This window comes from Theropithecus gelada, chromosome 19 (assembly GCF_003255815.1).
Source record: "Theropithecus gelada isolate Dixy chromosome 19, Tgel_1.0, whole genome shotgun sequence".
In the NCBI taxonomy this organism is placed as follows: Eukaryota; Metazoa; Chordata; class Mammalia; order Primates; family Cercopithecidae; genus Theropithecus; species Theropithecus gelada.
In genome coordinates, this window is record NC_037687.1 from 44696045 (window position 1) to 44712920 (window position 16876).

The window sequence follows — 16876 nt, forward strand, 5'->3', positions numbered from 1 at the left end:
AGTGCCCACCAGCATCTATGCTCTTCTTGACCAAGTTCTAGATCCCTAGGACCCCTGAATTCCTCTCTCAAATTGCTCTGAGCCCATGTCGGGGCCTGCAAGGCCTTCTTGGTGGACACATTCCTAAGCCAAGAAGTGGCCCAGATGGTGGCCATATGTGTACTGGGGGCTGTGGATGGAACTTGGAGGTGCAGGCTGTGGCATCCACACTCATGTATGCAAGGCCCCTCCCAGTGTGGGAAGGGAGTAGAAGTAGGAAGGAGAGGGGATCCCTGTGATCTGGGACTTCCAAACCCTTAAAAATGTTAGGGGTGAGCTGACATTGGGTACCTGCTCCCCTGTGGGGACCATACCAGTGTTCTCAAACTGCCTGCAGGCAGAAGCCAGCCTTGGCTCTCTCTCTGGCCAGTCACCCAGCACACAGAGTCACCTGCACCCACCTACCACCATCCTGTCTGCCACACACTAGACTGGCTTCCTTCACTTTATTCCCTGCCTTGGCTTTTTTTATTTTTCTTTTTTAGAAACAGGATCTCACTCTGTCACCCAAGCTGGAATACAGTGGCTCAATCACAGCTCACTAAAATCTCGACCTCCTGGGCTCAAGCAGTTCTCCTGCCTCAGCCTCCTGAGTAGCTGGGACTCTAGGCATGCACCACCACGCCCAGTTAATATTTTTATTTTTTGTAGAGACAAGGTCTCACTATGTTGCCCAGACTGGTCTTGAACTACTGGCCTCAAGTGATCCTCCCGCCTCAGCCTCCCAAAGGGCTGGGGTTATAGGTGTGGGTCACCACGTCCAGCCTTTGTTTATTCCTTGAGGGCCCCAAGGCAGCCCCTGCCTCCTCTTTCCACTCCCCTGTCCCAAATGATCAGAGATCCTGGGGAAAAGACCACAGTGCTTTACTTTTTGTCTGAACAGAGGAGATAACTTGAGGGACAGTCCCCAAGGCGCCAGGCAGCCTTCAGGGGCGGGTAGGGTTGGGGGAGGTAGGAGACTCGGACCGGCAGCCCTGGCTCCAGCTTCATCGTCTGTGCCTTCCCTCTCTGGCCAGGCTCTTCGAGGGGATGCAGGAGGCTGGGCACGGTGAGCTGGCAGGGGGCTTGGTCTTGGGGTGCTCAGCGGGTTGTCGGTTCCTGTTTCTGATGGACTCACCTGCAATAATTCCGGCATAACCCGGACAGCTGTCTGCATTTGCCACCTGTGGGTGAAGGAAATGGTTCAGTCATGAGCTACAGCGATATTGATTCTTCTTGTGTGTTCTGGGGCTGGGGAAGCAGGTTGATCAACCCTGCCCCTAGGGAAGCTCAAAGGCAGCTCCATAAACAAATGACGGAGAAACGCACTGAGAAGCCCTGTAAGAGGCGCTTCCCACACAGGCTCACAGATGAGCCGTTTGGGAACTCCCATTATTTTGTATGTCACTTATTCATTCATTCAGGCACTAAGAACACAGCTGAGGACAAAGAAAAAAATCCCTGCCCTGGCAGAGTTGTCTTTCTATGGGGAAAGACCAACAGGGAGAAAAATAACTAAGTCAAATGTATGAAGGCACTACGTGGGATGGTGTTAAGTCCTATGATGGGAAATAAGGCCAGGAAGGAGGCATGGAGGCCCAGGAGCTGGGCTCATTCTCACAGGGATGGCTACTGGGGCTTCAATGAGGAGGTGACTTTTTTTTTTTTTTTTGAGACAGAGTCTCGCTGTGTCACCCAGGCTGGAGTGCAGTGGTGCAATCTCGGCTCACTGCAACCTCCACCTCCTGGGTTCAAGTGATTCTCCTGCCTCAGCCTCCCGAGTAGCTGGGATGACAGGCACATGCCACCACGCCCAGCTAATTTTTGTATTTTTAGTAGAGACGGGGTTTCACCATGTTGGCCAAGCTGGTCTTGAACTCCTGGCCTCAAGGGATCCACCTGCCTTGGCCTCCCAAAGTGCTGGGATTACATACGTGAACCACTGCGGCCCGCCAAGGAGGTGACATTTGAGCAAAGGTCTGAAGGAGGTAAGGGAGACACCTGGAGGAAGGGTGTTACAGGCAGAGGGAACAGCAGCGCAAAGGTCTTGAGGTAGGAGGACACAGATGGGCTCCAGAGACTCATCTGTGGCGGGTCCAGAGTGAGGGAGGGGGGGCCTTAGAAGCCAAGGGTACTTTAGAAAACACCAGCCACCCTTGCCTCCTCCAGCCCCTCAGCTCTCTGGCCTCGTCTTCTTCTACTCTCCCACAGCCTATCCTGTCCTGGCTACTTTGCTTCCTCCGCTGCTATAGCAATGGGCGCAGCTCATTCCTGCCTCCAGGGCTTGGCACTTGCTGCCCTCTCTACCTGGTGATTCATCTTCTCATCATCAGGTGTCAGTTCCAATTTCACCACTCCAGGGAGGGCTTCTCTCCCCACCCCTCTCTTCCCTGTCACTATGCTTTATTTGGCAAGTATCTTTCTCTGTATCCACTCATTCATGCATTTATTTGCTTATCATCTTCTCCTGACCAGATATGAGCTCCTGAGGACAGGGACCAGGGCTGCTTGTCACCACCATGCCCCCAGTATCACCCAGCATAGGTTTGGCACAGACGAGATGCCCACAAGTATTTGCTGTTGGAAAAATACATGGCCCCAGAGCTAACGTTCAGGCTCTGCTCTCACACAAACCTGGGTCCAATCCTTCACTGATTCTTTTTTTTTTTTTTTAATTAAAAAAAATTATTTGTGTAGAGACAGGGTCTTGCCATTTTGCCCAGGCTGGTCTTGAACCCCTGGGCTCAAACCATCCTCCCACCTTGGTCTCCCAAAGTACTGGGATTACAGGAGTGAGCCACCGTGACCCGCCAGCAAATGAATTCAGACTCTTATGTGCTGCGTGACCTTAGGCAAACTCCTTAACTCTCTGAGCCTTAACTTCACCACTGGGGTGAGAATAGAGCCTGGCGCAAAGTCAGGATCAACACACACATGTTGCATAAACGAGGCAAGAGTGCTTGACTCTCAGATTCAGTGGGGATTACGCATATATCAGGAATCATGTTTTATGATTGTTAGAATTCTGCCTCTCCCCTTAAGGCAAAAAAAGATGTGACTATGCTCATTTTCTTGATAAGGAAGTTGGACAAGAGAGGTAATGAAACTTGGCATTCGTTATACAGATTAACTGACAGCTTGTGTTTTATTTCACCCACAACATTTTGAAAATCTTTTTTAAAAATTAGTTTCTCTGCTTGTTATTCTGCCTTTCCCCACAACTTCCTGTCCCTGCGTTGGGCCCTGGGCCCCTTGCCCTCTAGTTAAGCATTGGCAGGAGACAGTGGGGTGGGAGGAGAGGGAGGTTTAGGTATCTGATCCCTACCACCCCTGCTCCCTCCTGGTTTGGTCACAAGTGAGGCAGTGGCTGGAACCCTCTTTCTGAGGCCACAGCTCCTGCCAGCAGCCCCACCCCCAGTTCCATCTCTCACCAGGCCTCCTGCAAAGCCAGTATCTCCTCTCGTCCCTCAGGCTGGGGGATAACAGGTCTCCATCCTTGCTGGTCCTAGGGCACTGCACCATCTCATTACCCTGACTGTACCTCGGAGATATCAGTCTATTAAACATTCTCCAGTTAACCCTTTGCAGGTCCTTCTGCCACCTGCCATGAATCTGATCAACACAGCTGTCAACATGTGGGTACCAAAAGATTTTACAGAAACATTAAACTCCTAAAAGAGTAGTTACTCTGGCTGCTCCAAGCCTCTATTCTTGCTGGATTGAGTGGGTGAGGTTGTTCCATGAGGCATTTAATCCTCAGGTGTCTCCTCCCAACACAGCCTTGTTTAACTCTTGTTCCCTGCCGGGCCTGGGTGCAGTGAGCTTGTGACTGCTGGGTGGTATGCTGACTGCCAAACGGCCCTTAGTCTCTACCCCTCCCTGTCAGTATCCATGTCCTTTGCCATGTGACTTTGCCTGTCCTCCTATCAAGAGGTGGAGTCTATTTCCTTGAGTGAAGCCCAGCCTTGTGACTTGCTTTGACCTATGGAATGAGGCAGAAGTGATAATGGCCAGTTCTGAGCCTACATGCATTCACTGTCTCTTAGACCCCTGCCACCACCATGTGAACAAGCCCAGGCTAGCTTAGTGAAGGATAAGATGATGAGGCAAGGAGCCAAGGTGCCCCAGAAACAGAGTTTCCTGCTGACCCACAACTGAACTCAGATGCAAGAGTAAATCCAGTTGAGACCAGAAGAATCATCCAGCTGAGCCCAGCCTACATTTTCAAACTATGGTCTTGAGAGCTCAATAAATGGTCATTATTTTAAACCACTGAATTCTGTGGTGGTTTGTATGGATACGCAGCTAATAGATACCTCATTTAAAACAAAATTGCCCAGGGACCTTTGAGAACCCAGCCCTCAGTCATAAGCCCCCTCCTGGTCTTGGTGCCCTTCCCACCCAACCCCAGTTCTCACTGGTGAGGATGATGATGCCTGTGATGAACAGCACAGCTGCGACCAACAGCCCCCGTTTCCGGAGGGTGTGTTCATCTGCAGAGAGAAAAATGAGGGGTAGAGTCAGAGGGGCCTTCACCTTTCCTTCCCCCACATCTTCCTGTGGATAACTTACCATAGAAGAAGGGGTCATCCTCATGAAAACCTGGAGAGGCAGACAAAGAGCAAGTCAGGGTTCAGCAAAGGTTTGTGAAGTGAATATAAGAATGGCAAAGTCAGGAAAGGGGACACCTGGGTACCCTTAGAACAAAAACCAAAATCCTCACCATGGCACACAATCTGGTTCCCATTATTCCTCTAATCTCATTTCCTCCCCATTCCCCTCACTCCCTGCACTCCAGTCCTACCGGCCTCCCTGCTGTTGAACATGCAGGCACCTTCTCACCTCAGGGCCTTTGTGCTGGCTGTTTCCTATGCCTGGAACACACTTTCCCTAGACATCCGCATGACTCCCTCCTTCACTCCCTTCCCAGTGGGGCCCTCCCTGGTTTTGTATATGAAATACAGGTTGACTATCCCTAATCCCCAAATCCAAAATCCAAAATGCTCCCAAATCTGACACTTTTTGATGTCACATCAGAGGTGTTGGAACCAGAGCAACTCCATCTCGAATAGGGTAAAATAAGGCTGAGACCTACTGGGTTGTATTCCCCAGAGGTTAGACATTGTTAGTCATAGGATGAGACAGGAGGTCGGCACAAGATACAGGTCATGAAGGCCTTGCTGACAAAACAAGTTGCAGTAAAGAAGCCAGTTAAATCCACCAAAACCAAGATGGCAATGAGAGTGACCTCTGGTCATCCTCACAGCTCGTTATACGTTAGTTATAACACATTGGCATGCTAAAAGACACTCAAATACCAGCACCATGACAGTTTACAAATGCCATGCAATGTCAGGAAGTTACTCTATACAGTATAAAAAGGGGAGGAACCCTCAGTTCCAGGAATTGCCCACCCCTTTCCCAGAAAACTCATGAATCCATCCCTTGTTTAGCATATACTCAAGAAACAACCATAAAAATAGGCTGCTCTGTCTATGGAGTAGCCATTCTTTATTCCTTTACTTTCTTAATAAACTCTATGGACTCACTCTGAATTCTTTTTTGGTGCAAGATCCAAGAGCCCTCTCTTGGGGTCTGGATTGGGACCCCTTTCTGGTAACAGTCTGACATGGCACCGAAAGGAAGTGCCCATTGGAACATTTTGGACTTCAGATTTTTGGGTCAGGAATGCTGAACTGGTAAGTATAATGCAAATATTCTAAAACCCGAAATCTGAAAGACTCCTGGCCCAAAGCATTTTGGATAAGGAATATTCAACCTGTACTCCCCAGTCACTCTCTAACCCTACTTTATTTTTCTTGATAGCAAGTTAAAATCAACTGATACATAATTATTATTATTTCTTGTTGTGTTTCTCTTACCACTAGAATAGTCGTTCCATGAGGGCAGAGATTTTGTCTGGCTTGTTCACCACCCTATCTCTGTCCCCTAGAACCTAGCCTAGCACACAACAGGTACTCAGTGAATATTTGTTGAATGAATGGATGAACGGGCTCTCTATGTGACCCATGGGCATATCATTTCCATTCATTCACTCGGGAGTTGACTGGGCAGGAAGTGGAGGATAAGATCACCAGGGAAAGAATCAAATTGCCCCTAGAAACAGAGCTCCCTGCTGACCCACAACTGACCTCAGAGACTTGAGTAAGTCCAGCTGAAACCAGAAGAACCAGCCAGCTGAGCAAACCCTAGATTTCCAAATTGCAGAAATGAGAGCTAAATAAAGTTATCATTTTAAGCCACTGAGTTTTTAGGTGGTTTGTATGCAGCAATAATTTATGCATTCATTTATCTATTCAGACATTTATCATGTGCCCACCCTCTGCCAGACTTGAAGTCATTTACTCTCCCATCACGTGTTTACTGAGAACTATTCTGTGCTGGGCTGTATTCCAGGTGCTGGAAATACACAGTGAACAGAAAATAGCCTGCTTCCAGTCTGGGGAGGCAATTACTGACCAGATGGCTTGAGGGTCTGGGGGTCTGTCTGGACATCTGTGCTTGGGGATGGTCTCTCAGAGAGCGTCGTGGTGTCTTCAGTGGGATGAGCTGAGAGAGTGGCCATCAGTGGAGGGCAGGAGTGAGCCATGGAGGCAGAAACAAGGGATATTACTGAGAGTCTGCATCTGGAAGAAATCCCTCTCCCACATCTACACAGCTGGTGTGCAGGGTCAGGCATCCCCCCTACTCCATACCAGAGGCAATAAGTAATGGCAGGCATTAAAATGCTGAAATAAGCATGTACCCCCTGGTTATGACTATCTGATCTGCCTCAATCCCTGAGGGACTCCAGACACCTCTCCTAAGATCTTCTGGCCCACACTATAATCCAAGAGATAAAGGAACTAAAAGGCAACACCTGCCAGGGACTCTGACCCAGCTACATAGTCTGGAGACACTTTTAAAACATTCTGAATATTGTCCAGGTGCAGCAGCTCATGCCTGTAACCCCAGCACTTTGGGAGACTGAGGCGGGCAGATCACCTGAAGCCAGGAGTTCAAGACCAGCCTGGCCAACACAGTGAAACCCCGTATCTACTAAAAATACAAATATTAGCCGGGACTGGTGGCACACACCTGTAATCCCAGGTACGTGGGAGGCTGGCAGGAGAATTGCCTGAACGCGGGAGGGGGAGTTTGCAGTGAGCCGAGATTTCACCACTACACTCCAGTCTGGGCAACAGAGCGAGACTCCATCTCAAAACAACAACAACAACAACAAAACTATTCTGAATATCATTTCTGCCCCCAGGACGGAAAATACCAAAGGATTCTTCTCTTGAAAAAAAAAAAAAAAAGGGCTGGGCGTCGTGGCTCACGCCTGTAATCCCAGCACTTTGGGAGGTTGAGGCAGGCGGAGGTTGAGATCGAGACCATCCTGGCTAACATGAAACCCCGTCTCTACTAAAAATACAAAAAAAGTTAGCCGGGTGTGGTGGCAGGCGCCTGTAGTCCCACCTACTCGGGAGGTTGAGGCAGGAGAATCACTTGAACCAGGGAGGAGGAGCTTGTAGTAAGCTGAGATCGTGCTACTGCACTTCAGCCTGGGTGAAAGTGCAAGACTCTGCCTCAAAAAAAAAAAAAAAATCAGTACCTCCAAAGAAAAGGCCTCCCCCAGCACTGAGAAGTGCCACCACACCACATCTGAGGCCTCAACAAGAAGCCAGCAGGCAGAGAAGCTCCCTCATGAAACCCAAGTTCCCTGGAACTATCTCGGTGCCCCACACCCTAAATAGGAACTGGTAGCCAAGGATTACAAGATATTCAGGGAATGCATCGCCCAGAGGAAGGCATAAGCCAGATCAACGGCAGAGACCACAGGAATGCAAAGGACAGCCATATTGGTGTGCAGTGCTCATGCACCCTGGGGCAAGACAGTCTAGACCCGAATTCTGGTTCTGCCACTCTTGGCTGTATTGCCTAAGACAAGCTGAGTAACCTTTCTGGGCCTCAATTCCCTTTCCTGTAAAATGGGAGTAATGACAGTTCCCACCACACAGGATGATCACAAGCATCGAATGACTGAATATATAAGTTTAGCACAGTGCCCAGCATGAATAAGCTCTCAGCAAAAATCAGCCCTTGCTGTTAATGTTTGCTTAGCACTCCTTCCTCCTTCTGGAATAGCTCCCCCTTTCTTTGTGGGAGGACATTGCCCTCCCTTCCCCAGTTATAACCCAGGTTACAAAAGGAAGCATGTGACCTTCCCTGAGACCTTTGAAATCCCAAGTCGGGATATTGCGTGACAGCTAGGTACTATAGACTGAATTATATCCGCCCCACCGAATTCCGTATGTGATGGTATTTGGAGCGAGGGCTTTTGGGAGGTAATTAGGGTTAGATAGGATCATGAGGGTGGGGCCCTCATGATGGGATTAGTGTCCTTACAAGAAGACACCAGAGAGCTTGCTCTCAAGCTCACAAGCCCACCCACACATGGAGAGGACATGGTGAAGACAGAGCAAGAGAATAGTTGTCTGTGACCCAAGGGGAGCCCTCGCCAGAAACCAACACTGCTGGCACCTCGATCATGGACTTCCCATCTCCAGAACCGGGAGAAATGAATTCCTATTGTTTAAGTCATCCAGTCTGTGGTATTTTGTTACGGTAACCTAAGCAGATTAAAACCCTAGGTGAAGCCTGGAAGCTTTGAGCTAGGAAGCTCAAATAGGAAGGAGCCATTTCCTTCCTAGGTGGAAGAGAAGCAAAGATAGAGGAGGAAGAGAGGCCTGGGGGCTTTCATGCCCAGCCTCTAAGCAACCCAGAGGCTCAGCAGTGACAGCCATTTATCCTTGATGAATTTCTGTCACATATATCGAGGAACATGGACCAATACATAGAGCAACTCAGGTCAGCAAAGACTCAGTAAATTAATGCAGAGATGTGAGAATGCTTTATCAATTGATAAGTGTGGACACAGCTGCTATCCCCCACCCGCTACAGGTCCACTTTTGTGCAAAACAGAAAAATTCCCTTCTGTAAGGCACTTTATTTCCATCTGTTGTAGGATTGTTTTAATAGATTCTGTAAGAATGAGATGCTTTACTGCTGTCACTAGAAAACTGGAACAGTTATAAAGACCGACAAAGGGAATAGCATAGCCTCAGAGGTGGTGCTCTTGTTTAGTGCCCAGTCTGCACAACTGTACATGTCTCTCAGCCTGGGAGTGGCCTACACCACAATACTTTCCAGTTGGGGGGCTGCCCCTCAAACAAGGATCATCACACAGGCATTAGAGGCGATCTGTTGCCTTATCTCAGCTCAGTCTCCTTTCCCACACCTTCTGGTAATACTAACTCACTTGTCCAGAGGAAACCCCCGTCTTCCCTGACTGTTGGTCTGTGTGGTTCAGGCATGGCTGGCTGAACCTCTTCTCTAGCCCCAGGGTGAGGCACGAGACTCAGGCCTAACCAATGAGAATAGCTCATTTCTCAGGCTCTCATTGGTTCAGACATAAGCATGTGACTCCAGCTGGACCAATGAGAATCAATTCTAGGCCTCAGGCTAGAAATAATGGGAAAGATTTTGTTCTCCAGCCACCAGGTATGTGAACTAAAGTTAAAACTATGGGACCATCTCTGCCATCCAGAGGGGAGAAGTTAGTCGAGAATGAAACAACAGAACCAAGAGAGGGAACAAAGCATTCATGACAGTGCTTATGCGCCTTGATCCAGCTATGCCTGAAGTTGGATACTTCTAGACTTTCCAGAACTTATACAACCAATCAGTCTTGTATGCGTGTGTGTGTGTGTGTGTTTTTAAGGTGAATTTTCTATATTTTGCAACTGAAAAGCTCCTGTTCTAACATTAAGGAGATGTACAAAAAAGAAATATCCACAGGCACATTTTATAGCACCAGCCTCCGAGGGGAACTGACTGCAAGAAAGTTCTACCAGTTAGGGAAACACTGCATACTGCACGCTGCCCCTTGGGGATCCTTTGCTGCAAATTAGCTTAATCAAGACTCTCAGAAGTCCTGCCATAAAGAAACATGGTTAACTTTAACTCAGGGTTCCCCAAATAACTTTGACCACAAACCAAAAACATTTTTTTTAAATGTGTTAACAATTCCCCAAACAGGGGCACCGAGAAACATACTGAGGGAAATGTTGACCTAGATAGAGAATTAAATAAAAATCGTAGGCTCTTGCTCTCAGTCCCATGCTGTACCTGTTTTGGTGCTCTTGTGTGTCTCTGGATCTGTCACTACAGGCCCATCCATTCCTGTCGGTCGCTGGGTCTGGGTCTGGGTCTGGGGTTGTGGTGTTTCTATTCAGGTCAGAAGAGCAAGGAGGGAAGAAGAAGAAAGAGTGAATTGGGGTCGGGCACGGTGGTTCATGTCTGTATTCCCAGCACTTTGGGAGGCCGAGGCGGGCAGATCACCTGAGGTCGGGAGTTCAAGACCAGCCTGGCCAACATGGAGAAACCCTGTCTCTACTAAAAATACAAAATTAGCCAGGCATGGTGGCACATGCCTGTAATCACAGCTACTCGGGAGGCTGAGGGAGGAGAATCCCTTGAACCCAGGAGGCGGAGGTTGTGGTGAGCCGAGATTGCGCCATTGCACTCCAGCCTGGGCAACAGGAGCAAAACTCCATCTCAGAAAAAAACTAAGAGGCTGGCAAAACCTGAAGACGTCAATATACCAAGTGTCGCTGTAGGGATGGGAAGGGGGACACTCTCCTGCACACTGCTGGTGGGTGAGGAAGTGGGCACAGACACTTGGGAAGGCAACTTTTATTTTTACTTTTATTTATTTATTTATTTTTGAGACGGGGTCTCACTCTAGCCTGAGCTGGAGTGTAGTGGTGCAATCATAGCTCACCGAAGCCTTGAACTCCTGGGCTCAAGTGATTCTCCCACCTTAGCCTCCCAGGTAGCTGGGACTACAGGCACATGCCACCATGCCCAGCTAATCATTTTGTACTTTTTGTAGAGAATAGGTTTTGCTTTGTTGCTCAGGCTGGTCTCAAATTCCTGGGCTCAAGCGATCCACCCGCCTCAGCCTCCAAAAGTGCTGGGATGTCAGGCATGAGCCACCGTGCCTGGGCGGCAGGAGGGCAAATTTTAAAACATGAAACATGCATGTTCTTTGCCCTGTACTGTTTTGGATAAAAGCACAGGCTCTGGTGCCAGATTCCTGGACTTTGATTCCTGCTGCGTCCGTGACTTGCTGTGAGACCTTGAACCAGTTACTCAGAGCCTCTGTTTCCTTGTCTGTAAAATGGGGACAATGGTAATTTCTGCCTCTTAGGGTTTGCGTGAAGGTTGAATGAGTTAACCTACGCAAAATATTTAGAACTATGACCAGCGCATAGTCAGTACATATTCCAAGTGCGTTTGCTCAAGGAGGAAGGGACAAGGTTGCTTATTGTGGCACTGTGTGTAGACAGAAAAAGCTGGAAATGGCCAACATGTGCATCAAGAAGTGTGTGACTCCATGAGCTGTGACATAGGCGCCTTGTGAAATACCAGGCAGCAGAGAAAGCAAAATGAGTCTTTATTGCAGTGATGTGAGAACTTCCAAACATGCGACTGCATGAAGAAGCAAAGCAAGTTGGAGAACAATCATCCGATCTCCTTAAGCTCACACAAACACAGCACACAGTCAGTGCATTTTCTCCAGGTGATACACATGGGATATGGTATCACTGGGGACCTACCCCAATGCTAACAGTGGGGACCTCTCGGAGACAAAGGGAGAGAACAAGGATTGTGGAGGGGAGGTGACAAAGGGGTTTAGTTTTGCCTACAATCATTTCATTCTTTCCAGGTAGAATGTGTTTATGTACTACTGTGTCTTTAAACATCGATTGAAAAAATTGGGGAGCACCTTTTTTTTTTTTTTGAGACAGGGTCTTGCTCTGTTGCCCAGGCTGGAGTGCAATGGCGAGATCTTGGCTCGCTGCAACCTCTGCCTCCGGGTTCAAGTGATTCTCCCACCTCAACCTTTTGAGTAGCTGGGACTACAGGAGCACACCAATGCACTTGGCAAATTTTTGTATTTTTCTGTAAAGATGGAGTCTCACTGTGTTGCCCAGGCTGGTCTAGAACTCCTGAGCTCAAGTGATCCATCCACCTTGGCCTCTCACAGTACTGGGATTATAGGCGTGATCCACTGTGCCTGGCCGGGAGCACTTTTTGAATTATACTCCAAGAAAGCATCCAAAAATTGTTCAAAAAATTCAAAAAAGGGATCAGAGAAAAAAGAGATGAAAGGAAGAAACAAATGGGACTGGCACACAGAGGCTTTCTGGGGGTGTTTGCAAAGTTCTGCTCTTTGACCTGGTTGTTAGTTACATAGGGATTCCATTTAGAGTAAGTCATTACGTTGTAAATTTATGGGTTTTGTATTTTTCTATATGCACGCTAATTTCACAATTTCAAAAGTGTTTTGGTTTTCTTTTTCTAAAAAATTGAATGGAGTTGGCTGGCTGCCCCACCCAAAGTAAACCAGGGCATTCAGAGCTGGGAGCAGGGACTGAAATGGGCAACCAAAGACCTAGAGTGTCAGAGAAGAGGGGAAACTTTGCTTGTCCTGGTCCTGTCCCCACCCCCTGCCCCTGCGCTACTCACCATCAGCAGGCCAGGTTGGGGTCGGAGGGGTGGCCTGGAGTTCTGTGTAGGCTGCGTCTGGAGTCCAGAAACAAGGGGTCAGGGAGAGAACAGGAGAGAGAAAAAGAAGTGGACAAGATCTATGGATGGAGATGCCAAAGATTCCCATAGCAACTCAATTTTAATGTAACAGAAATGGCTTAATTAATCCAGCCATTTGCTAACTGCTGAAATGTGCTACCAATATGTCCTCTTCTTGGGGACCTTACGTCCCACAGATGCCACACTACAGCTCCTTCTTCGAGATGCTGGCTGCAAATTAGCTTTCTCAAGACTCTGAGAAGTGCTGCCTAAAAAAAAAGTGTTTAACTCAGCTTCCCAAATGCCCTTGCTCTGAGAAAAAGCCCCAGAACTTCCTTTAGGGACCATCCTTCCCTGACTCTTGGTCCCCTTTATGCAGCAGGTCTGACACCAGCCCTGGTGGAGGTTGGACATGGAACCCAGGCCTGGCCAATCAGCTTCCTATGCCTGTGGCCACAGTGGCCAGCTTAGGGATACGACCTGAGCCTGGCCAAAGATAACTCAGTTCTGGGACATCTGCTGGACTGGGGAAGGGAAATTCTCTTGCTGGGATTCTCAGCAGACAGGATGAGAGCCCCAGGCTTCAAGGGATCATCTTGGCCCCATGAGAGGAGACTCTTCCTGGAAATGAAGACAACACAGAGAAAATAGACCCAAGAGGTAGAGAGAGGTTCCTGATGGCATCATTTGAGCACCTAGATCAAGCCATGCCTGAAGGTCTCTACCTGGACTTTTTCGTTACATAAATCCATAAATTCCCTTGTTGGGTCCCAGTTTGGGATTTTTGTTGCTGTTGTTATTTGCAATGACAGGATCTTGATAGACATGTCCCTCTTTCCTCACCTGGGGCTGGTGTCGGGACCTGAATGTCCATGATAGTTGGGTCTGCTGAAGAAATGGACGTGGGATACTTCAACGTCTGTCCTAGGGAATCAAAGGTGAGAAGTCAGGAGGGAGCCTGGTCCCCCTCCTCTCACCACCCCCGCCCTCCACTCCCTGGTGAAACCTTAGGGGTCCTGTCTGCTGGTGGAATCACTCAGCTTTGACAGTATCAATCCATAATTCGGAAAGGGTTTTCAGCTATGCCAATGCCTGGGAACCCTTCTTCTAGGCCCCCTCCCCGCCCATCCCTGTGGGGTGGGAGAGTCAGTTTAGTCTAGTGAGCCCAGGTGCTAGGGTCAGCCCGGACCCTGGTTTCAAATCCTGCCCCCAACAACTTTCTTGCTGTGTGACCTGGAACAAATAAAGTCCTTTCTCTGAGCCTCAGTTGCTCCATCTGCAAAGCGGGGATAATAATTGAATCTACTGCACAGGGCTATAGATAGGGTGAAATGACACAGAGCAGGGAAACGGTCTCCCACACTGCTTACCATGTAGTCAGTGCTGGATAACTCCACTGCCCCCACCCTTGCCCAGCCTCTGTACCCTCCAGCCTGGACATCCCAGCAGCCTCCTCCCTGGGCTCCCTGCTCCTGTCCCTGCCCCCACAGTCTGTTCCCACCTACAGCCAGAGGGAGCCTGGGACCACCTGAGTCAGGTCAGGGCCTGCCTGGCTCAGAGCCCTGCCCTGGCTGCACTTCGCTCTACATAAAAGCAAAGCCCTCAAGTGGCCCATAAGTCCTCCTCCATCTGGTCCCATCACTTCTCCGTCCTCTCTTCATCCCACTCTGCCCCTTCTCATCCCAATCCAGCCACCCCACCTGCCTGTTATTCTTAAAGCACACCAGACAACACTCAGCCCCCAGACACCTGCAAGGCTCATTCCCTCATTTCCTCCAAGTGTTTGTTGGTCCCAATGTCACCTCCTCAGTGAGGCCCTCCCTGACCACCCAGTTTAAACAATCCTCATTACCTGTACTTTTCTGCAAGCACATAGCACCTCCTAGCACATGATATAATTTACTAATTTGTCTCTCCCCACTAGAGTGTGACCTCTTGTTTTATTCACTGCTGTTTCCCCAGTGCACAGAATATCTAGCACATAGTAGGTGCTCAATAAATATTTGTCAAATGACTGAATGAGTGTATGAAAATCATTTAATGGGCCGGGCGCGGTGGCTCAAGCCTGTAATCCCAGCACTTTGGGAGGCCGAGGCGGGTGGATCACAAGGTCAGGAGATCGAGACTATCCTGGTTAACATGGTGAAACCCCGTCTCTACTAAAAATACAAAAAACTAGCGGGGCGCGGTAGCGGGCGCCTGTAGTCCCAGCTACTTGGGAGGCTGAGGCGGGAGAATGGCGTGAACCCGGGGGGCGGAGCTTGCAGTGAGCCGAGATCGCGCCACTGCACTCCAGCCTGGGAGCACAGCGAGACTCCGTCTCAAAAAAAAAAAAGAAAATCATTTAATGAAGGAGAAGTGAGGGTGCTTTCAGTGGGGCGTGCACTCTGGGTTCTGGGGGCAGGCAGGACAGTTGTTTTCCCAGCTCCCCCACACACTATCCTCTGACACAGCGCACTTCCCTTCGCTGAGCCTCAGTTTCCTCATCAGTAAAATGGGCATGACAACAGGTGTGACTGACTGTCAGAGGCAAAGCCTAACTGAGCTAACACACACCACACACCACACTTGCCATGCAGAAGGGATGCTCAATGACCCCCCGCGGTTCCTGTCTTTCAGGAGACACTTTCCAGGCAAGGCTGAGATGTCACCAACTCGTTGGACCAACCCCAGCTCAACAGCTTTGCCTAACTGTGTAATGCCCCAGGACCCAGTGACCCTCTTTTTTGGGAGCCGAGGTTTCCTGGCCGCTGAGTAGAAAACTGACACCAATCTCCCCGCCAAATCAAACTCAGTGAGTTCTTCTTGGAGGTGAAATTGGAGGATGCTCAGCGGGACAGGCCCTGGCCAGACTCACTGGAAGCAGCCACCTGGGTTTGAGGTGTCCAAAGAGGGTGTAACGTCGCCCCGCCATAGGGATCCCCACTTCCTGGTGCCGGCTCAGCGGGAGGGTGACAGGGCGGGACAGAACGTTCACACACGCCAGCCACCCACCCTGCAGCACATGTAGGGCTGGCCTGGCTGGGGGCTCTGGGGCAGGGTGGAGGCCAGAGACGGGTCTTACCTCTGGTGGGGAGAATCAGGCCAACGATGGTGAGAAGACACAGGCGACCAAAGGGCGACATCTGTGGGACCAGGCGATGCTGGGGTCAGCCATGATGTCAGCGAGGCCGGCCTCTGGCAGCCCCCGGGGATCCTGCAGCCCCTTCCCTGCCCTGAGCAAACACCTCTGGCTTCCAGGACCCCCTGCCAGGGCAGACGGCTGGCCTCAGGGGAAAGGGGAGGGTCTTAGGTGGGGATATCAAACAGTCACCCTGCTTCCTTCCCCTGCAGGTCCCCAAAGAAAACAAGAAGCAACAGATAAATGGATCTCCCAGCAGCTGCAAGGGCCGGCAGGCGCCCCTGAAGCAGAGAAGCACCTCCCTGCGCCTTCCGCCAGGCGCCTATCCCTCACTGGGACTGACGCAAGGAGGGGACTGGGGCAGAGGAGTAGATAGGAGGCCTCTTCCCTCCCCCAGGGGCCCAGAGCCCAGGAGTCGGCAAGGAGGGGAAGGAGGAAGAGTGAGTAACGCCTCCTGCGCTCAGAGGAAAAAGTGAGTTGGTGTCAGGGGCTGCCTTGCAGGGATGGCGCGCTAGGGAGATCTGAGAAGCACTGGTCCGAGGGGGGTGGCAAACAGCTGGGGAGACTGAGGCAGGCCGGCGGGAGCGAGGCAGAGAGGCCCACTGTAGCCCAGGAGAGGAGGCAGAGAGATGTGGGCGTGGATGGGGGACAGAGAGGGGCGGAAGGGGTCAAACCCCTACCCACCTGAGCCCGGCCCGTGGGCAGAGGGGCAGCGGATGGAGGTGGCGCGCGAGAGGCACTTACGTTGGAGCTGGGGGTCCTGAGCCGGCAGCCTAGTGGGGAGAGGGACGCGGCGGTGGCTGCTGCGTCCAGGCGGAGGGTGTGGCCAGGGGAGCGCGAGCGGGCGGGGACCCAGACGGGCTCAGTCATTTCCTCTTGGGTTTCCTGGCTTCAGAGCCCGGGGTGGGAGCAGGAGGGGGAGCCGCTGAGGGCAACGGGGGGCAGGGGTGAGGGCACAGTGGTGGGGGAGGGTGGGGACGGGCATGGGGCCGGCAGGTCTAGGGTGAGTGGACGCCTCTGAGAAAGCAGGGGGAGAAAGGGGAGGGGTCTATTCTGGGGTCGCTGGAGGAAGGGAAAGGA

At 50.5% G+C, this 16876-nt stretch overlaps 1 protein-coding gene across 3 annotated transcripts; it reads right to left on the bottom strand.

The window, feature by feature from the left end:
- Nucleotides 1-882: 882 nt before the first annotated feature.
- On the bottom strand, nt 883-16632 carry FXYD5 (FXYD domain containing ion transport regulator 5). Of its 3 annotated transcripts, none has more exons than XM_025367095.1 (9): nt 16541-16632; nt 15740-15800; nt 13519-13599; nt 12616-12672; nt 10210-10308; nt 6499-6588; nt 4591-4620; nt 4335-4511; nt 883-1202 (listed from the first exon to the last, which is right to left on the bottom strand). In XM_025367095.1, the coding sequence occupies exons 2-8, from the start codon at nt 15798-15800 to the stop codon at nt 4384-4386; spliced, it is 546 nt and encodes a 181-aa protein (XP_025222880.1). In that variant the 5' UTR covers nt 16541-16632; the 3' UTR covers nt 883-1202; nt 4335-4383. The 3 variants fall into 3 exon arrangements, with proteins under 3 accessions (XP_025222880.1, XP_025222882.1, XP_025222881.1); XM_025367096.1 differs by having other exon boundaries at nt 885-1202; nt 4437-4511; XM_025367097.1 differs by lacking the exon at nt 10210-10308 and having other exon boundaries at nt 4437-4511.
- Nucleotides 16633-16876: the final 244 nt, after the last annotated feature.

Bases quoted from the DNA above. Each gene is read 5' to 3' on its own strand.
- FXYD5 (XM_025367095.1), bottom strand. From the start codon at position 15,800: ATGTCGCCCTTTGGTCGCCTGTGTCTTCTCACCATCGTTGGCCTGATT. The intron at 12,673-13,518 runs GTGAGGAAAGAG...TCTGGACTCCAG, and splicing joins GGTCCCGACACCAGCCCCAG to ACGCAGCCTACACAGAACTC. The intron at 4,512-4,590 runs GTAAGTTATCCA...TTCTCTCTGCAG, and splicing joins GGATGACCCCTTCTTCTATG to ATGAACACACCCTCCGGAAA.